Here is a 21633-nt window from a genome sequence, read left to right on the forward strand (position 1 = left end):
ATGATTCACTTTAATAAATGTAAAATATTTATGACTGGAAAAATAAGTGGACTTTTTAAGTTTTTTATGTTTTAAAAACATCCGAAAATTTTAGCCGGACCCACTATTTATCATTTAATGTCACCATCCGAACATACTTTTTTATATTCACCCACTGAGCAAATAAGTACAAAAAAAATTCACTGCCTCCTGGACTATTAATTTTTCTACTGTAATATAAAGTGTTCAGAAGCCGCGAATTTTTCGTTCCTGCTACAGTAATCCTTACTTTTTATTTTCCGTTAGCATGGCATGCTTTTATTTGCCAAATTGGCATACACACAACAAATTGGTATTTATTACAAATCGGCATTTTGTTTCGGGTAATAATAGAATCGGTAATCAACCCTTAATAACTTTAAAGCGTATATAGTATCTTAAGTTTTTATATTTGTATTTCGTGTTCCCTTGACATATATGACCCCTGCCTCTGCCTCAAGCATTAAATCAAGATTAAATCTAGGCGGGTCAAACAATGAAAGTATCGATATTTGAAATTACTCAACGCAAAAGAATTTCTTTGAAAACCGAATAGCTAGAAAATCTATGTACCGCTATTAAACATGATTCACCAGAAATATCCTTGACTGCATGTTTCCATATGTACATATTATATCAGTAATTATTCTTAGAATTCGAAAACGAAAGGTGCTTTTACATTATCAGCGGAAGAAAGTTAAACGTGTAATAAAAACTGGGCGGGACTAGACGCTAGACATTAAATTCAATACGTACGTGATGTTTTAGAATGTATGAGATATTTATAAATGACAAGTGTCCTGTGGAAAATGTAGGTGAGGGTAGAATATTTTATATCGGGACGTTTCAACCCATGTCTCTATCGCTAACATAAAAATGATATTTTCGTCTTCGTCAAAATAAGAATATAACATATGAGTATTCATCTCTCCAAAAAATCCTATACCGGGTGTTGCATCGTCGAGCGGGACATAGGAAATCCCATGTAAATTTCAATGGGGTCAATTATTGGCTTCCCTAATTATTTTAGAGAATAATTCTATTTAGGTTTATTGAAGAGCACTAAAACCCACATTCACAAGAATAACTTTAGATATTTTTGTTTAGCCCGTTTACGAGTTATAGCCGATTTCTTTTTAAATATTTCTCCTTTCGTATGGCCCTGTATTTACTTATGAGCACCAGTCAAGCTAAAAGATAACTGTCAAATGAAGTTGTCATTTCAGAAATTTATCTATTTAGTGCTTTATTATTATTATTATTATTAAAAACTCATACCTACATGGAAAATATTAGCCATAAATTACACTACCGAAGAAAAAGTATTGATGCTTAAATGGTATTATCAAGGAAATAGTTATCAAAAGGTGTCGGACATGTTTACTGCTCTACAAATCTACTCTAGAATCGCAAGGAATATCCAGAGATTTGAGACCAAAAGTACCCTAATAAATAACTGCAGATGTGAAGCAAGCCAGGAACAAAGAGAAGATGCAAGAAATGATACCGACTTGGAAGTTTTATTGTGCGTGGAAGAGAACGATGGAAAGATCAGCACAAAAAAACTTGAGGATGAAACAGGAATAGATCACATTACAGCGTTTCGAATTTTGAAACGACATAAATACTATTCCTTCAAATATGAAAAGCACCAAGAGCTACGAGATGGGGACGAAATGCGGCGGCAGGCGTTTTGTTTTGTTATGATGGAAAGAGCAAACACGGATAGGGAATTTTTAAAAAACATATGTTTCACTGACGAATGCACGTTTACCTTAAATAATGAACCCAATGTTCAAAATTATCGATATTGGAACAAAGAAAGCCAACACAGGTTTGTCGAAACAAGGACGCAATATCCACAGAAAGTAAATGTTTTGGAACTAAAGTTCTAAAAATTTAATAGTACCTAAACTAATAAGTTATTGAAAATTGTAATAATACTATAATTAACCTTGTAATTGATTACTTTATTTTACTTTAATTCATATTAATTTGTATTTATAAATACATCTTTAAGATTTCCGATGTAGGAATGAGTTTTCAATAATAATAAAGCACTAAATAGGTAAATTTCTGAAATGACAACTTCATTTGACAGTTATCTTTTACCTTGACTGGTGCTCATAAGAAAATACAGGGCCATAAAAAAGGAGAAATATTTAAAAAGAAATCGGCGATAAGTCGTAAACGGTCTAATCAAAAAATATCTAAAGTTATTCTTTTGAATGTGGGTTTTAGTGCTCTTCAATAAACTTAAATAAAATTATTCTCTAAAATAATTAGGGAAGCCAATAATTGACCCCATTAAAATTTACATGGGATTTTCTATGTCCCGTCAGACGATGCAACACCCGGTATAGGTATTTCGCCACTGCAAGAAAATCCACAAAATAAAATAGTTATTTTTCGTAAACACTTCTGCGTTAATCCAAACGAACGGGTCTGGTGCTCATGCATCTTCTCTCAAGAGAAAGAGAACGACTCTTTCTCAAGGGTGAAGTACAAACCAGGGCAAGCAGAGAGATGGAGAGAAACCGCACAGTGCAGCAGTGGCAGGCAGAATGGGAAGTATCACAAAAAGGAAGATGGACATATAAGCTCATCCCAAATATAAATATGTGGATTAAAAGAAAGCATGGAGAGGTAAACTTCTATCTTACTCAAATATTGAGTGGCCAAGGAAATTTTGGGGATTACCCGTGTAAAATTGGAAAGAGGGAAGTCGCGGAATGCCGATACTGTGCTGAACCCAATGATACTCCAGAACACACAATGTTTGCTTGTCCAAGATGGGAACAGGAAAGATGTGAGGTACGCATGACGATTGGTGGCAACACCTCCGCAGATACCTTCTTAAAATCGGTAACAGAAAGAAGAGAGAACTTTGAAGCCATCTCAAAACTGGCCTAAAATATACTAGAGGCAAAATACAGAGAAAGGCAGGGGTAATGACAACAAAGGAACAGTCCGGCGCTACTTGAGGAGATGCGTCCAGCGGGTCCAGGTAGACGTGGCAGGAGCAAGGGGGTGACGTTTAGTGGGTAGTGTCCTCCAGACAGCTTAAGGAGAGATTGAGTCCCACACTCCGTACGTAAAGGTATTTTACACCTCCTAAAAAAAAAGAGATAAACTTTCAGAAACGTTAAGCATTTTTTTGTTCGTTAGGCAAATTTGTATATCTGTAAACCTAACTTCTGACAAGTAGTTTCCGTTTGGTTTAACGTAGCAGTGTTTACAAAAAATAACTATTTTATTTTGTAGATTTTCTTGCAGTGGCGAAATACCCATATAGGATTTTTGGGAGAGATGAATCCGCCACATAGGTATAGACATTTTTTATACGAGTATTCATTTTTAAACTAGATATAATTTTTTTTTATTTAAGTTAATGGTTTAATGGTAAACTTTCAATGCTAAAAGTGGTTAGTAAGTGAACACATCAATGTAAAGACATTTTCGTACTAATTTTAGTGTGAACAAATATTTATACAGGGTGCTACACACAATTCAAGAGTTGCCAAGAATTTTGAAATCGGATCGATACCTATATCCTAAGGCAATAATAGATATTATATACCAATAATAATTGATATTATAAACCAAACAAGGTATTTCTAGGCCTCATATTCATCTCGGAAACCGTATTAGATAGGAAGATACAAGAGCCTGATTATATTTGAGCGAAGTTGCCTCTTGGACTTTTCATGGATAAATTTCAGAGATGCCATCAAAATAGTTTCAAAAATATGAAAAGTTGCCAAGAATTTTGAAAACAGAATCCGATCGATATATCCTAAGAAGGCAATAATAGAAGCCTTAGCGAAACAAGGTATTGCCAGATCTTATATAGAAACTCTCGCTAATATATACAAAGAAGCGAAAGCAAGAGCAAATTATTTATAAAACAACCAAATAGTTCCCAACTTGCAAAGAAGTACAACAGAGAGACGCGATATCCCCAAAGCTGTTGACAACAGCACTAGAAGAAATCTTCCGTTAACTGGCCTAGATCAACAAAAAATTAAAAATAGATGGAGAATATCTTAACCATCTCACATTCTCTAATGACATAGTCCTAATTGCCAATAGTCCTGAAGAACTACAAGCACAAATTGATGGACTAAATACAGTCAGCAATAAAGTGGGTCTCAAAATTAATTTAGCAAAAAATTAAGTAATGTACAGGGTGGGTCAATGATGGTGAAAACCGCATATCGATATCTGTTACCGTTTCGGAGTTACGGGGAGTTTTTCAAAAATATGCATTTTTAACAAATCGCTGTAACTTTTTTGCTATGGAAAATTTTGTATTTTTATGAACACATTTCGAAAGCACCTTTTTACGTAGAATTTAATGGTTTAAGTATAATTTTTTTAAAATTAATAATTTAAGAATTATGAACAGAACATTTGATTTTTTATATGGGACACCCTGTATATTTTTAATTTATTGAAAAAAATTTAAAATTACCTTTCCAAAAATGTAACACACTTGATATTTTGCTCGATTCCTCTTCGAGATATAGAGTATATAAAAATTCGCCCGCTTTAAATAAGTATGCTTTGAACGGCGCCGGCTGTAATGTAAAAAAATTCTAGCTGTGAGCATCAATTAAAACGAAAATAATACTTGCTATGACAGATGCAGAATTTTATAACAATTTAAAATATATTTAACCAACATCAACACATTTAAACTATATCTAATAACAATAAAACTACATAGCAAACCAAGACATGAAATTTTGCTACAGGTGTTCGACATATCGACCGTCTTCTGTTATGGACAGACGGGGCAGTTTTTGAACATTTCTCGCGGAATTCATTAACTCGGTGGGGGTGAAAGATACTCTCTCATAACTGCTAAGTATTTCTAATTCTTGTCTAGATTATACCGAAGAATAAGGAACCTTTATTCTTCTGCAAATATATCCATAGGATTAGATCCATGGGCACTAAGTCAGGCGGCCTCGACGGCCAACGGCTGGGATCTTGATTAGCTATTCAATTCTTCTTGAAATTGGCTGCAAAAATTTGCTGATAACTTCAGCGTTCAGAGGCGGTGCGTCGTCCCGCTGGAAAAATGTTTTCGAGTTCCATTAAGGGCATTATCATCAATAAGAGGTCCAAAGCTTACTAGTTAAAAGTGGCGAACTTTTAAAAATTCTGTATTTCGAAGGGGATTATAACAAAATATCAAGTGTGCTATATTTTTGGAAAGGTAATTTTAAATTCTTTTCAGTTAATAAAAAATGAATTTTTCTGTTGATAACTCTTAAATTGTTAATTTTAAAAAAATTACACTTAAACCATTAAATTCTACGTCAAAAGGTGCTTTGGAAATGTTTTCATAGAAATACAAAATTTTCCATAGGAAAAAAGTTACAGCGATTTGTTAAAAATGCACATTTTTGAAAAACACCCCGTAACTCCGAAACGGTAACGGATATTGATGTGCGGTTTTCACCGTCATGTTTTTGATGAAAATTGAGCTCCAGACACCGATATTAGTTTTCGTCTATCTCCTATAGAAAAGGGTGTTTCCATTTAAAAGCGTCGAATTTGACCCACCCTGTTCAACGAACTAGTAAACAGAAAAGACATACTAATAAATAACACAACACTGTAAATAGTAAAAGAATACATATATTTGGAACAACTAATACACAGCTCGGAATCTATTACCAGAAATTAACAGAAGAATTGTTAGTATGGAGTTATTATGGGAGAAACTCAGTCATATTCAAATCTAGAATGCCACTTTATATAAAGATGAAGACATTCGATCAATGTATACTACCAGTGATGACCTATGCATTAGAAACCTGGACACTTAAAACGGACATCATAAGGAAAATGCAGGTCGCACAACACTCAATGGAACGAAATATACTGGGAATAAACAAGAGAGACCGTAAAAAAAAGTAGATACGACAAAAGACCCAGGTAATAGATGTCATCCACCGAGTGAAATCTCTGAAGTGGCAATGGGCAGGACACCTGTCAAGAAGAGCGGACAATAGATGGACCACAAAAATTACAGCATGGTACCCACGAGGAATTAAGAGACCTAGAAGACGAACCTGAGATGGGACTATGATATTAGGAAATTAGCAAGGATAACTTGGGCCCGCATAGCCACAACAGTCAACCAATGGGCCCAACTACAAAAATAGTATCTAAACATGTGAAAAGGGCTACATCATAGTTGGAAATGGTCGAATAAGCTGAAAATGATGATGATATTTAATACAATAAATATCAGTGTTTATCAGTATATGACCACAATCACATGCACGCCTTTGTATATAAGCGTCAAATATTAAAGTAGCCACGCTGATGCATTCTAAAGTGGGTTTAGTCAAGGCTAAACTAAAAGATATGATACTTATTATAAATCGCAATAATAATCTATTAAATGATTAAATCAAACAGATAAGAAGATATCTTTAGGTACTGTTTTAGATATTAGAATATAATTACTGTAAAATTAAAAAACAAAACCATAAGATTGTCGGTACTTTTTATCAAATGCCATTGTAATTATAGCACTCTTATCACCGATAAAGTGCAAATAATAGATTAGTAATATTAATTTTCTGGATTTATTGCCAATACACCAACTATCTAAAAAATAAACAATTTGTTCTTTTTACAGAACTTTAAAAAATATTTAATAGTTAATTGTATTAATACTTTAATAGTTATTTAATAGTTGGTATTTTATCGTCGACCGAAAAGATTAATTGACGAGCGATGAAATCGCGAGTGAATTAACTTTCTTTATGACTCTTCCCTTTCGGGAGACGATAATGTAATTTTATCGTCGTGTATAAAACAATATTTTTTCCATAGCGAGTTACGTTTTAAAAAATATTCAGAAATTATTATTTCAAGGAATTTATTACGAATAGAAAAAATATTGTGCTGGGTTGGCGTTGGTTTCTATGTAATTTGACAAATAAATAAATCTGTCTCTTTAGTTGTCAGTTTTGAGTCAATATTTTTTAGTTCTCTTTCGTGTCGATTGCTGATTGAATTGGAGCCAGAAATGACTCAAAACGAAATAAGAAAATTACCAACAGTATTCAGGCTGAGGCGACAAACGCCATATCTACACTACTTCCATTTAAATCCCGAATAACTTATGAAAAGGAATACAAAAATTTAAAAAAATGGAAGCAATTAAAAAACGTGCGAGAAGAAATAAAGTTTTTAACCTATACTCGCTGTTAAAATATAATTTAATCTACCCTTGCAGTTAAAGTACTATTTTATCTACTATTTTTGATAGATATAAGGCAATTTTAACAGTTCCAATGGAAAAAAATTATTAATGATGGATTTTTCGACAACTTACTGCTATGTCTATAGGAGTAAAAGATAAAAACCGAATATATATCTTAAAAATAAAAGCCCTAACCATATTCGGCATAAGCATTTTGAGGAATACTTTCAGAAGTATTTTTTCGGAGAACTCAATGCTTTTCTCATGTTGCCTTTGTTTTTCTATGTTTTTTGTGTCCTGCCCATTGCCACTTGTGGGATTTGATTCTGTGGATGACATCTATTACCTGGGTCTTTTGCAGTATCCACTCTATGGGTCTTTCTTAGTTATTCCCAGCATATTTCTTTCTATTGAGCGTTGTGTGACCTGCAGTTTCCTTATAATGTCCGTTTTAATTGTCCAGGTTTCGCAGGCTTAAGTCATGACTGGTAGTACATATTGGTCTAATGTTTTCTTCTTTAGATAAAGTGGTATTCTAGATTTGAATATGATTGAGTTTCTTCCATAAGTACTCCATGTTAACTGAATTCTTCGGTTGATTTCTGGTAGTAGGGATACCGAGCTGTGTATTATATTTGCATAATGTACATTTTGTACATTATTATTTGTATAATATTTTGTATTATCTTTTGTTTGTTTGTTTGTACCTACAAATTGTAAAAATTTTTGACAATAAAGGCATTGATTTATTTATTTATTAGCTGTCCTAAATACAGGGTGAGTTTCCTACGATGTTCTCTATAGGTATCTCGGAAACTACTGGAGATAGAGAGTCGGTGAAATGAGGAAAGAATTGCAGTTTTGTGGGGTCCTAAATATGCGCCTTTCAGATTTTTGAAAAAGTTCATAGCTTAGTAGATATTTCGAAAAAAAACAAATTTCGGCTATTTTAAAAATTGTCCCTAATTCCATTATAAGCTATTTTAGACAAAAAGTTTTCAGATAAAGTTGTAGATAATCACATCCTTAATGAGACTGTATCCTCCGTTTTTTACAAAAGCCTGTCATTTTTGACATATGACACAAACATATGTTTTTTTTAAATGGAAATCATAGTTGGCCATGATCTCATAAAAAGCGCCATTATTTAAGCTTTTTAGTGATATAAGCTATAATATATTTTCTTCGAAAAATTACTGAGTTATAGCCAATTTTTATAATTTTTAAACAATTTCACCTAGTTAGCCATGGAAACAAGTTCAATCGCCGCACAGAGGGATATTTGTAAAAATTAGGCGGTCAAATGTATTTTATTGATTTTAATTTGGAATAATAGCAAACTAATGTGAAATTTTGTAATTTACACGATTTGTATGGGTAAAAAATACAATATAAGAACAACAGAAAGAGGAAAATATGGAAATTTAATTATTAACTCTAAAAAAATACAAAATAATTATAAGTTCCCAAAAACCTTGTCCATTTTTAGTTAGATGATGATTCCCCGTCAGAAGAAAACGTATTAGATGAATCATCATCGTCAGAGGGATCTTCTGTTGTTATCAAAGAACTGCATCAAAGTTACTAACGTTAAGTAAGAACTACCTTGGCCTTTCTTCTTTTACTTCTATCACTCAATTCAAAAAACGACTTTTTAGGTCTTCCCATGTTTGGCACTGCTTTTGGCAAACAAAAAGATGTTTCAAGCCATGTAGGATTTTTTTTGAGAAAATAATTTTTCTGAAAACTTGCTTCTGTTAATTTTTTTTTAAACTCGGCCCTAAATCTTGAAAATTTATGTTTTATTTCTTTTTTACAGTCATCCGAGAAATAATCGTAAGAAAGTAAAAAGTTTTCTAAAAACCACAGTTTTTCTGTTATATTTGGCACACAATTCTTATTCGTTCATTATATATCAAATAATTGCTTTTTGGTGAATATCTTCACGCCAGATGGTCCTAAAATTAAATAACGAAATAAAAATTAACAAGTTTTATAATTGTGTGAAATTACATGATTTTTTTAAAAAGAAAAATCTGGGAAAATCGGATATTATCGGGCCTAAACTTTTGAAATTCGTGTGCTAGACACTACCATCTAGACAATTTAAAAAAAAAATACGCGGGAAATACACGGAACTATAACAAAAACCTAGCTTTACTTAAAATTTAAAACGTCAAATATTTTAAATTTACTTTTAGGAACAGTTACATCGAATATATTGAACAACATATTAATAATTTGTAGTATTTACCTGCTTCATCAATATCCATATTAACGTTTTCAAGAAAAGTAGCTACTACAAAAAGTATCGAATTTCAAACTTTGTCTTAATAACTCAAATAAATATGCTTGTTTTGTATTGTGGCATGGAAACAAAAATAAAAATTCCTTAAGGTGGAAAAAAACCATAATATACAGTGTATTAATATGTTATCTTAACAATAATATTTTTGTTTCTTAAAAAAGGTCACATTTGTCAAATCAAATTTTGGCCACCTAATTTTTTCAGATACCCTTCTGTGCGCCGTTGCTCCCAGAAATGTGAAGCTCTCACATCCAAACTTTGTAAATTAAAATAAACAAAAATTGTAAATATGAATTTTTCAAATAAAGAAAAGCGTGTAGATCTCGCACATCAATAGAGTGGTTCCTACATGACTTTCATTATGCCATACCACCCCCATAATGAAAGAAATGTTAAAAATTATTTATATCATAATTATACAAACGCAGGGATAGGAAGAGGTGGACTAATTGCATGGGCCTCCTCGATCACCTGACCTCTCCATTTTAGATTTTTTTTATGCGGTGTAGTTAACAATAAGGTTTACAAAAGAACTTATGAATTAAGAGAGGCACTTGAAGTGGCGGCGGTACGAGAAAAGTTTAATTAAGTCGACCAGTCCTTCTGTGAGAATAGGTAGTAATTTAGTTTTAAAAAGATGCAACTCAAAACAATGTCGGATTTTTTGAACATTTTCTAAAATAACTTAAAGTGTATGTAGTGATATTACTTTTTTAAGTTTTAGTTTGTGTAATGTAAATTGTAAAGAACCGTTTAGTAATATATTCTGACTTTTTATAAGTTATAAATCATAACAGAATAAGAATACCATGCAATCTAAGTAAAATTAGACAAGAAAGATAAAAATTGGCTATAACTAAATTTAACTTTTCTAACATGCCTTGAAAACCGTTCTCTAAAAAACGGAACATTCATCGGTCAACGTATCCTCGAAAATCGAAAAAAGTTGAACCAATAATCCTACACGCTCTTCTTCATTTGAAAAATTCATATTTACAATTTTTGTTTATTTTAATTTACAAAGTTTGGATGTGACAGCTTCACATTTATGAGAGCAAAGAGCAAAGACGATTAATTTTTTTCCATGGCTAACTAAGTGAAATTGTTTAAAAATGATAAGAATTGGCTATAACTAATTTTTCCAAGAAAACATATTATAGCTTATATCGCTGAAAACCTTAAAAAATGGCGCTTTTTATGAAGTCAGCCAACTATGGTATCCAATAAAAAAAAAACATATGTTTGTGTCATATGTCAAAAATGACAGGCTTTAGAAAAAAACGCAGGACACAGTCTCATTAAGGATGATTATCTAAAATTAAGGATGATTATCTAAAATTTTTATCTGAAATATTTTTATCTAAAATAGCTTATAATGGAATTAGGGACAATTTTTAAAATAGCCGAAATTTGTTTTTTTTTCAAAATATCTAGTAAGCCATGAACTTTTTAAAAAATCTGAAAGGCGCATATTTATGACCCCACAAAACTGCAATTCTTTTCTCATTTAACCCACTCTCTATCTCCAGAAGTTTCCGAAATACCCATAGAGAACATCGTAGGAATCTCACCCTGTATATGTATTTTTCTACTATTTCCAGTTTTGTGTTATTTCTTAGAATTCATTTTCTGTCTATTAGTTCATTGTACAGGGTGGGTCAAATTCGACGCTTTTAAATGGAAACACCCTTTTCGATAGGAGATAGACGAAAACTAATATCGGTGTCTGGAGCTCAATTTTCATCAAAAACATGATGGTGAAAACCGCACATCAATATCTGTTAGCGTTTCGGAGTTACGGGGTGTTTTTCAAAAATGTGCATTTTTAACAAATCGCTGTAACTTTTTTGCTGTGGAAAATTTTGTATTTCTATGAAAACATTTCCAAAGCACCTTTTTAAGTAAAATTTAATGGTTTAAGTATATTTTTTTTAAAATTAATAATTTAAGAGTTATCAACAGAAAAATTGATTTTTTATTTGGGACACCCTCTATATTTTTAATTAACTGAGAAGAATTTAAAATTACCTTTACAAAAATATAGCACACTCGATATTTTGTTATAATCCCCTTCGAAATACAGAATTTTTAAAAGTTCGCCACTTTTAACTAGTAGGCTTTGGACCCCTTATTGATGATATGCCCTTAATGGAACTCGAAAACATATTTTTCCAGCAAGACGACGCACCGCCTCTGAACGCTGAAGTTATCAACAAATTTTTGCAGCCAATTTCAAGAATAATTGAATAGCTAACCAAGATCCCAGCCGTTGGGCGTCGAGGCCGCCTGACTTAGTGCCCATGGATCTAATCCTATGCATATATATGTGGACGAATAAAGGTTCCTTATTCTTCCGTATAATCTAGACAAGTATTAGAAATACTTAGCAGTTATGAGAGGGTATCTTTCACCCCCACTGAGTTAATGAATTCCGCGAGAAATGTTCAAAAACTGTCCCGTCTGTCCATAACAGAAGACGGTCGATATATCGAACATTTCTAACAAAATCTCATGTCTTGGTTTGCTATTTATTTATATTGTTATTATATATAGTTTAAATGTGTTGATGTTGGTTAAATATATTTTAAATTGTTATAAATTTCTGCATCTCTCATAGCAAATATTATTTTCGTTTTAATTGATGCTCACAGCTAGGATTTTTTTGCATTACAGTCGGTGCCGTTCAAAACCTACTTAATTAAATCGGGCGAATTTTTATATATTCTATATCTCGAAGAGGAATCGAGCAAAATATCAAGTATGTTATATATTTCGAAAGGTAATTTTAAATTATTTTCAATAAATTAAAAATATATAGGGTGTCCCATATAAAAAATTAAATTTTCTGTTGATAATTCTTAAATTATTAATTTTAAAAAAATTATACTTAAACCATTAAATTCTACGTAAAAAGGTGCTTTGGAAATGTTTTCATAAAAATACAAAATTTTCCATAGCAAAAAAGTTACAGCGATTTGTTAAAAATGCATATTTTTGAAAAACACCCCGTAACTCCGAAACGGTAAGATATCGATATGCGGTTTTCACCACCATGTTTTTGACAAAAATTGAGCTCCAGATACCGATATTAGTTTTTGTCTATCTCTTATAGAAAAGGGTGTTTCCATTTAAAAGCGTCGAATTTGACCCACCCTATACATTACTTTAATTTTTGCTAAGTTGGCTGTATTTCGTTCGTTAATTTGTGTTTGTAGTTCTTCAAGACTATTGGCAATTAATACTATATCATCAGCGAATCTTATAGATGGTTAAGATATTCTCCATCTATTTTTAATCCTTTGTTGGTGCAGTCTAGTTGACGAAATATTTTAATTAAACCCACAAGATCGTTATCAAATTCACAAATTAATTTTCTCAGTGTAGGTTCTTAGTATATACGAATTATGTCTGGTGTTTAAATAAAACCGAACAGCGTCAATATGAATTCTGTCTAACCAGTCAATCGTCTAACGAGTATCGGCTGACATTTACAGCAGAACCGCATTTCGAACTGTTCACGTGTCTGGGCTGGGAATTAGGAGCGCGTAAACGAACAGAAGACGTACATAGAAACACGTGAACCATTTCTCTTTGTCTAATCCCTATTTTATTTTTATTTTTTTTTATTCTCTTGCCCACTCAATATTAATCAAAACGAAAAATATTGCAGTGGATCGAGCCAATGTAATTTACTGGACATAGGGCAATATTTTGCGAAACTTCTTGAGCCATTTTTTTGAACAAATATGTCCTAAAAATTCAAGCTTGTTAAAATAAGTCGTAATTTTATTTTATATAACTTATTGAAGAGTGTACACAAGTGACTTAGTAACTTATTGAAGAGTGTACATACACGTACACAATATATTAAGAATACCATGCCACTAAGTGAAATTAGTCAAAAAATAAGAATTGGTATAACGCAGTCATTTTTCGAAAAAAAAACATTATAACTTTAAAAATGATACCAATGATAAACCAAATCATGGAAATAAGGCATAAAGTTTCACAATAAAAAACAACTCTAAAAAACATTGTAAAACAATTTCTCCTGATCTAATAGCTTCAAATTCCTCAAAACCTTGTTAACTTTATAAAATTATTGTTACAAAGAAAATTAAATTAAATTTGGTAAAATAAGAACACATCGCTACTTATCTATAAAGAGATCACCATTTTAATTAAATTTAAGGCCACAAAACTCTGAGACTCTAGGCAAGCTGGTTAGGCTGTAATTTTCCTTGTATTTGATAAAGCTGTTTTAACGGAACTACATTAATTAGTTTTGGACTCGTTTCCTAATTATCGAAAGCTAGGGAAAATCAATTTTCGTATCCCCAAAGCACCTCTAAACTTTCCTCTTATCGGTTCTATGATCTTTGTACGGCTCTTTTTGTGTTTGGAGTTGCTTAAATTGTATATAAACAAGAATAAGGTCGATTCTCACTTGCGCTATACTTGGCTCAACTACTCTACACTGCAAATTGCTGCTGGAGAAAGATTTAAGCTTCATTTTCATGCGTCCGTTATTCGTTAATATGATGCCGACGCGACGATCCAACGGCGTTCTGATTGGACATAGCGTTTTCGCACCACTTTTCATTCGTAAATTTTTTACTCCAGCCTGTCAACGGAAAAAGATCGTACGATAACGGACGTTTTGACACTTTTTTGAAAAATTTAATCCAACCTTAATAAAAATATAAGAGTACAAGGGCTAACAACGTCGGGAGAATTTTAAGACACTTGGTTCTATAATATATTTTTTAACCAAAGTGCGGGCAGTATGGCTGCCGGCAGACTACTGCGGTTCACTACTGCGCATCACTTGGCGCACCATATTTGTACAGGCTATCCCATTTTCGTGTGGTCTATAGGATTTCTCGATTATGAGAGAGATACAATGATGCGATTTTCACATACTTTGCTACTTTTTTTATGAAACTAAATATGCTACACATAGGTTTGTCCTAGCCTCCTTAGTTCCTGAAATACAGAGAGAATTTGTGATGCGAAGTAGTGAACAGATATTGAATACATATATGATGCGGAATAGTGAAGGCAACGTCTATCAACAGCAGGGCATAACAAAATATGTATTAAAGGATCAACTTACTTAAAATTCTCCCTCGAAAATGCTGCTAGCTCTTAGACTATAAGTAAAACAGCGAAATCGTTATGGAAATGAAAATATAAAATGACACCAATCAGAAGCATTTTACGCCAAAGCATAAAAGTACGAAAATATATTATTAAACTGATATAAAGTGTCAAATTCAACGAGCGTAACCATAGTTTATCAATATATAATTACTTACAAGGTATTACTTTTAAATATTTTTATATTATTTGGGACGTTTAAAACTGTTTAAAAAATTATTTGTGGCGTTTGAAAAAAATAGCATGTTTTATTAGGGGGAAAAATGACTTTTTGTGCCTCGCCTGTAATTTCAATATACAGCCCCGCCGCAGAAAATATCATTTTTACTTCTAATAAAACAATATACTATTTTTGAAGTTTTATTTGCATTAAATTACTGAATATACTAAACTAATCGAAAACTGTTAAGGATATTGTTTTTTCGCTTGGAAGAAAATTTTTCAGAAAAAATGTGTTATAACTATTAATACCTACGTCGTTTGTGTTAAAAAAAATACTGTTTGTAAACATAACAAATTGTACCTAAAAAAATAAAAAGCATTATCATCAGATATGTACATTTAATTTTTGTTTAGAATAGAACCTGTTTGCGTGTTGCTAAGCGGCAGTTTGCGATATTGTGCTTAGTCTGTCATCGATAATATGAACAGACTATTTAACAATCGAGGAAGCAAATCAAGCCATTGGGTTGGTTCTTGGCGGTGCGCGACAGATCGATGTGGCTGATCGATTTAAAGTCACGTAAAGTGTAATTTCTAGGCTTAAAACCCGATTTAATGAGACTCAATCTGTCACGGAGAGGCATAGGGAGAGTCGACCAAGGTCCACAAATGCTAGGGAGGAGCTAGGATGTATCCTGCAAGAAACTACACGTTGCTCACCCAGGACCTTTTGGCTGCCAGCAGAGTACCTCTCGGACGGTCTTAAATCGATTTAAAAAAGCAGGTTTACATTGCTATAGGCCTATAAGATGCCCTCCGTTGACCGCGAGAGTCAGGTTGAGGTCATAAAGCTCAACGTTTGCTCTGGTGTAATGAAAGAGCTAACTGGAATGATGAGTGGCATACTGCGATGTTCAGCGATGAAAGCCGCTTTTGTCTCCGCACTGACAGTTCGTGTGTGGAGACAAAGAAATACAAGACTTAACGACCGATATGTTCAAGAAGAGCATCCCTTTGAAGTTAGAGGTGTAATGGTTTGGGGTGAAATTTTCTACGGAGACCGAACGGAATGGTATGTCTGTAAAGGTACAATGACAGGTGAAATGTATGCTGACGACATCATTGGAGGATCACGGAGGGGGTCTTATAGGCCTATCATCATCATCATCATCATGTAGCCATCGTTGTCCACTGCTGAACGTAGACCTCCTCCATATTTCTCCATGTCTCTCGATTTTGGGCCGTCATCATCCAATTTCCAGCAATCCTCTTTACATCATCGGTCCAGCGTGTCGGTGGTCTGCCTCTGCTACGTTTATCTGCTCGAGGTCGCCATTCTAACAATCTTCTAGTCCACCTGTCTTTAGATGTTCTCGCCACATGACCTGCCCATCTTCATTTCATTCGAGTTACGTGTTCCACTATGTCTTTAATTTTGGTTTTTTGTCTGATAGTGTTATTAGGAATTTTGTCTCTTTTAGTTATTCCAAGCATGGCCCTCTCCATGGCTCTCTGGGCTACTCTTAAATTTTCTGCTGACTTTTTCGTTAATGTTAGAGTTTCCGCTCCATATGTAATTACCGGCAAGACGCATTGTTCATAAACTTTCCTCTTCAAGCATATGGGTATATCACTTTTAAAGGTCTCCCACAGTTTGCCAAAAGCAGCCCAACCCAAACCTATTCTGCGCTATAGGCTTATAGTCTATAGTAATGTAAACCTGCTTTTCGATCTGCTAAATGGATTTAAGACCGTCCGAGGGGTAATACGTACCCTGCTGGCAGCCAAAAGGTCCGTGTAGTTTCTTGCAGGATCCATCCTAGCTCCTCTCATTAAGCTTCGGTCCGCCCTATAGCATTTGCCGACCTTGGTCTACCCTCCCTATGCCTCTCCATGACAGATCCAGTCTCATTAAATCGGTTTTTAAGTCTAGAAGTTACACTTTAGGTGACTTTAAATCGATCAGCCACATCGATCTGTCGTGCACTCGCGCACCGCCAAGAAACGACCCAATGGCTTGATTTGCTTCCTCTACTGTTAAATGACGTCTGTTCATATTATCGATGACAGAATAACCACAATATCGCAAACTGCCGCTTAGCAACACGCAAACAGGTTCTATTCTAAACAAAAATTAAATGTACATTTTTGATGATAATGCTTTTTATTCGTTTGAGGACAATTTTTTATGTTTACAAACAGCATTTTTTTAAACATAAACGACATAGGTGTTAATAGCTATAACACATTTTTTCTGAAAAATTTTCTTCCCAGCGAAAACACAATATCCTTAACTTTTTTCGATTCGTTTATATTGAAAGTGCCTCTAGTAAACATTAAAAAAAGCAAGACTTGTAAGGGTTTTGCAACAAGACCAAGACCAAGCGAATCTTCGTTTGAGATCAATAAACAACAAAGAGATCAATAAACAGCAATACTTTTCTAGGCAAGAGTACCGTTCTTAGTAATCAAATTAAATTAATATTTAGCAAAAACTCACCCTTCCTGTAGAATTTATCTGCAAGAATGTAGCTATTCCCGCCCGTACCCTGTTTTTCACTCCGCGCACTGTTCCTTTGGAACTCCGTATCGTCGAGGCAGTAGTACCGTTGATCAGATCCTTGTACCCCGCAAAAGTCTCGTCTTCTATCACCGCTCTACCGTTAACCTGATCCACTTCCTTGCACTCTCCATCTTTCTCGTTCAGATGGAAGTTATAAAACATATCTGAGCTCAGTCCTTCCAGTGCTTTGATCACTTGTTCGTTGTTTGCTTGAATTTGACGTTCTTCGTACGATTTTTCGTCCACAAGATCAGAACCGCAAAATTCTGCAATAACACAATACGTAACGTATATTATTTAATTACCGAAAATTACTAATATAATACAAATACAATGAATACAATTTTATCGCATACTGGAGATGACAGAGAGAGACGGAATGATATAGATTGCAACGGTTTGATTAATTATTGTAGTTACTCACCGTCAGGGTTGGATCTAATTGTAAGTATTTAGTTAATTTATAAAGGTAATAAATTATTTAAGCCTAGTAAATCATCGGAGTCAGTTGTTATATTTTTTCTAAATAAATTAAGTATTTATTGATTGTTGTGTTATTAAAAAGTGATTTATATTAGTGATTCAGTAGATAGTAATATAGGTATTATTTGAAGAATTAATACGCAAAAAGAAAGTCGTTAAAATTTAACAAACGTCTACATTTACATTGATTATCAACCGATTGAATGTTTTTTTTTATAATATATAATTTACTGCTGTCAATAATAATACAACATAATATTAAATTAACATTAGAGAGAAATATTTTAATAAATTAATATCTAATAATATAAAATAAATATTTAATGCATTTTCCCAATCATGTTAACATTGTTTATTTTTCATCAATATTTTATATAATTAAATAGTATTATAAATATAGATGGTTTTGTTATATCTGAACATACCTATATCAGTTTTATCTAATTATTTTTAAATTAATATGATATGGAAACCGTTGAATAATTGTTTTTGTAAATTGATATTTGATATAAAAGATTAGCGTTATGAAATTTATTAAAATTTCAATACCTTTGAGATTGAGTTGAGAGAGAGGAAACTGTTTCACAATGAGTATATATTTGACTTATCTAAGTGATATAACAGTTATATAAAAATAAAATATACACAGGATGACTTAAGCTATCGTTTTCTTTTTGCTACCCGAGCTAATCTGGATAAGAAGTCATCCATATCTTCAGACGTCGATAGCCAATATATGTTTCTCCAAAAAATCCTGTATGGCTATTTCGCCACTGCAAGAAAATCTACAAAATAAAATAGTTATTTTTTGTAAACACTTCTGCGTTAATCCAAATGGAAACTACTTGTCAGAAGTTAGGTTTACAGATATACAAATTTGCTTAACGTTTCGGAAAGTTTATCTCTTTCCGTCGTCGGAAGCAAAAAAAATACAAAGAATAAAGAAAAAAACTATTTAAAATATTTAGATTCAACTATTTGAGAACACTTCAGTTTTTTAAAACAGATACCTCTACAAAAAACCGTTGACGTTCTGTTAAAATGACATTATATCAAGTTAAACTTCAAAATTAACAATTACTACCTGATAACAATTACTTAATAAGATAAAACCAAAAAGCCCCAAACTTTCTGTATGATTAATTTTTTTTACGTATGTTATGTTTATTTATGTTATGTTCTTTAAAATCAAAGAAGTGATTGCCATACATTACTAACATCTACAGATATGCATGGGCAATACATTTATTTTTATTAGATTGTATTAAAAAAGCCACTTTCATTTTTCTTTTAGAGGCTATCGCTTCTTTCATTATAATTTTGGCGTTATTAAAATTAATTCTGTGCCCTGTGTCCCATGAATGCTGACAAGTCTTAGATTTGTGAAAATCTCCCTTTCTTAAATAATCTTTATGTTCTTTAATTCTAACATTTAAGGGTCTAGATGTTTCACCAATGTAAAATTTATCGCATTCACATGGTATTTTATACACTTATTACATTTTTTGTTTGTTGTTCTGTATTCATTGGTTTAGTATGTGATAAAATGGATCTAAGTGTATTTTGTGTTTTGAAAGATGTTCGTATGTTAGATTGTTTTCCTATCCTTCTTATTTTTTCCGAAACGCCTCGTAAGTATGGAATTGTAAGTAAGGCGAAATACCCATATAGGATTTTTGGAGCGATGAATCCGCCACATAGGTATAGACATTTTTTTTCAATGTATGTTATTAGGACGTTTAGGAAATGTTTATTTTTTAATTCTCCATCTATTGAAAAAATAATATACAGGGTGTTCCATTTAAAAAAACGAAGAAAAATTATTTTATATTTTAGAGTTTGAAAGTTTGGCGTAGAATTTTGAACATCCTGTATGATTTACGATTTCCATATTTATAGCAAAGTAAGTATATACCATCTAAAGTAAATATCTAATATAGTTTTGATTTCAGGACAGTTCTTGTATTATTAATATTTTTTTTTAAATGCTGAAAAATATATAATTTTTATTTATTTACTAATATCTCTGAAATTATCGAAATATATTTAACCATGTCTTAGGATTATGTAAAGTGATCTGAAAGGAAGCCAAAAATGCAATAATATACAGTGTATTCCGTTTAAAAAAATCATCCCGATCCACTCACTCTTTTTTGAGACACCCTATAGAAGTTAAAATATTTTCCTGAAATACATCCTTGAACATACTTTAGGTTTGCACTTAAACAAAATTCCCAAGTTTTTTATTCTAGGAGCTACAGATGTCCGACGCATTATTGCCGGACCGTGTATGTGCAGGTATAGCATTTTAGTTAAAATACATAGATCCTACCTTTGAAATTATTTTTATAGTTTTCTAATTAAATTAAATTAACATTTATTAAGCAAGTATCTTTGGCAAGGCTGCTTCAGGAAGTCTGGTAAAAGTTTGATGGATTCATTCGACTTATGTTTAATAGTGCGGTGGTAATAATACCTATATGTATGATTGTAAACAAATAGAGTTTTATGAACAGATTGTTTTGTCTTCTCTTTATTTAGATGTCGTTGATCAAAACCCTTATACCCCCATACTCTGTTATTCCCTGTTAATCTAAAACCGTTAAACACCCTGCTCAAAGCCGCGTGTTATTATCCGAAAAGAAAACTCACCTTTCCTCTGACGAATATCCTGAAGCAGCGTCTGTGGTAGCGTCGAGCCGGAGTTCTTATCCGTCTTGCTCTTCATCCCGTTACGTAGGGGAGCAGCTTTCGACGTAATTGGGGATGCCTTGCCGCAGTTTAGGGAGTCGCAGCTGATGCTGCTGCCGCTGCTCTGGCTCTCGTTGTCGTCGCTGTCTGCCCCGCCGCCCACGTCGTCGGATGTGCCTTTGTTGTGCGAACCTCGAAAAGGAAATAAAGAACAAAATATAACAAAATGTCCATCTAGGTGAAAAGAAGGTAAGTTGGAATATACAAAAGCATTTTGTTGGTTATAAATATGGGATAGAGGGTGAAAAGAAGATTTGAAAAGAACCAATTCTGTGGATATCTCTTATTGAAAAAAAAATATATTCAGGAAGATCTCAAATATATGTCGTGGAATTGGAGGGGGAACATTTGTTCCCCGATATGTATTTAAGGCCTTTATGACGAATATACATATTATACGGCCACTAAAAACTAGTCCCAATTTCAAAGTTGGATATCTCGCGAACCACTCATTAGATTTTGATGCTTTTTTTAAAATTGTTAATTAATTCCTTCTTAACGGATTCTACGTCAGAAATTTTTAATCCGAATTTATTTTGAGCATATACAGGGCACAACAATAAGACGAAGTTTTTTGCCCGAACTTTGTAACACCCTGTTGGGTGCAGCAGCTGTAGTAGCTATTGCTAAATTAAATCACATTGTAGCCTAATCTTTCGTGAGCATTTTGATTTTTTATCACTACATTATCTCTGTTTGTATTGGAGATACGCTGCTTTAGAACGAACGTATCGGTAATCGAATCCTCGAATCTTTAGAACGAACGTATCGTATCAAAAATGCTTCGCAGGCAGAAAGTTTTATGTAGAAATAATCAAGGCGACATAATTGTCAAATTAAAAAATGCCATTATCTTTGGTATATATGGATGTTGCTCGTATTGTGGCTGTAATTGAGGATGGCCGAAATGTCCGATACCCTGGGTATACCACGAAAAACAGTCGAGGATGATTGGAA

The 21633-nt window shown here is 32.9% G+C and overlaps 1 protein-coding gene across 1 annotated transcript in view; it reads right to left on the bottom strand.

Annotated features, from left to right (window-relative positions):
* LOC115874657 (glutaredoxin domain-containing cysteine-rich protein CG31559-like) overlaps positions 1-21633 on the bottom strand; it is a 147024-nt gene that overhangs the window by 22546 nt on the left and 102845 nt on the right. The window contains exons 4-5 of the mRNA XM_030889874.1: positions 20578-20808; positions 17380-17708 (exon numbers count right to left, since the gene is read on the bottom strand). Coding sequence (XP_030745734.1) covers positions 17380-17708; positions 20578-20808 — 560 coding nt within the window. The remainder of the gene's footprint in view (positions 1-17379; positions 17709-20577; positions 20809-21633) is intronic.

This window comes from Sitophilus oryzae, unplaced genomic scaffold, assembly GCF_002938485.1.
Source record: "Sitophilus oryzae breed Bouriz unplaced genomic scaffold, Soryzae_2.0 scaffold_1297_pilon_pilon, whole genome shotgun sequence".
Classification (NCBI taxonomy): Eukaryota; Metazoa; Arthropoda; class Insecta; order Coleoptera; family Curculionidae; genus Sitophilus; species Sitophilus oryzae.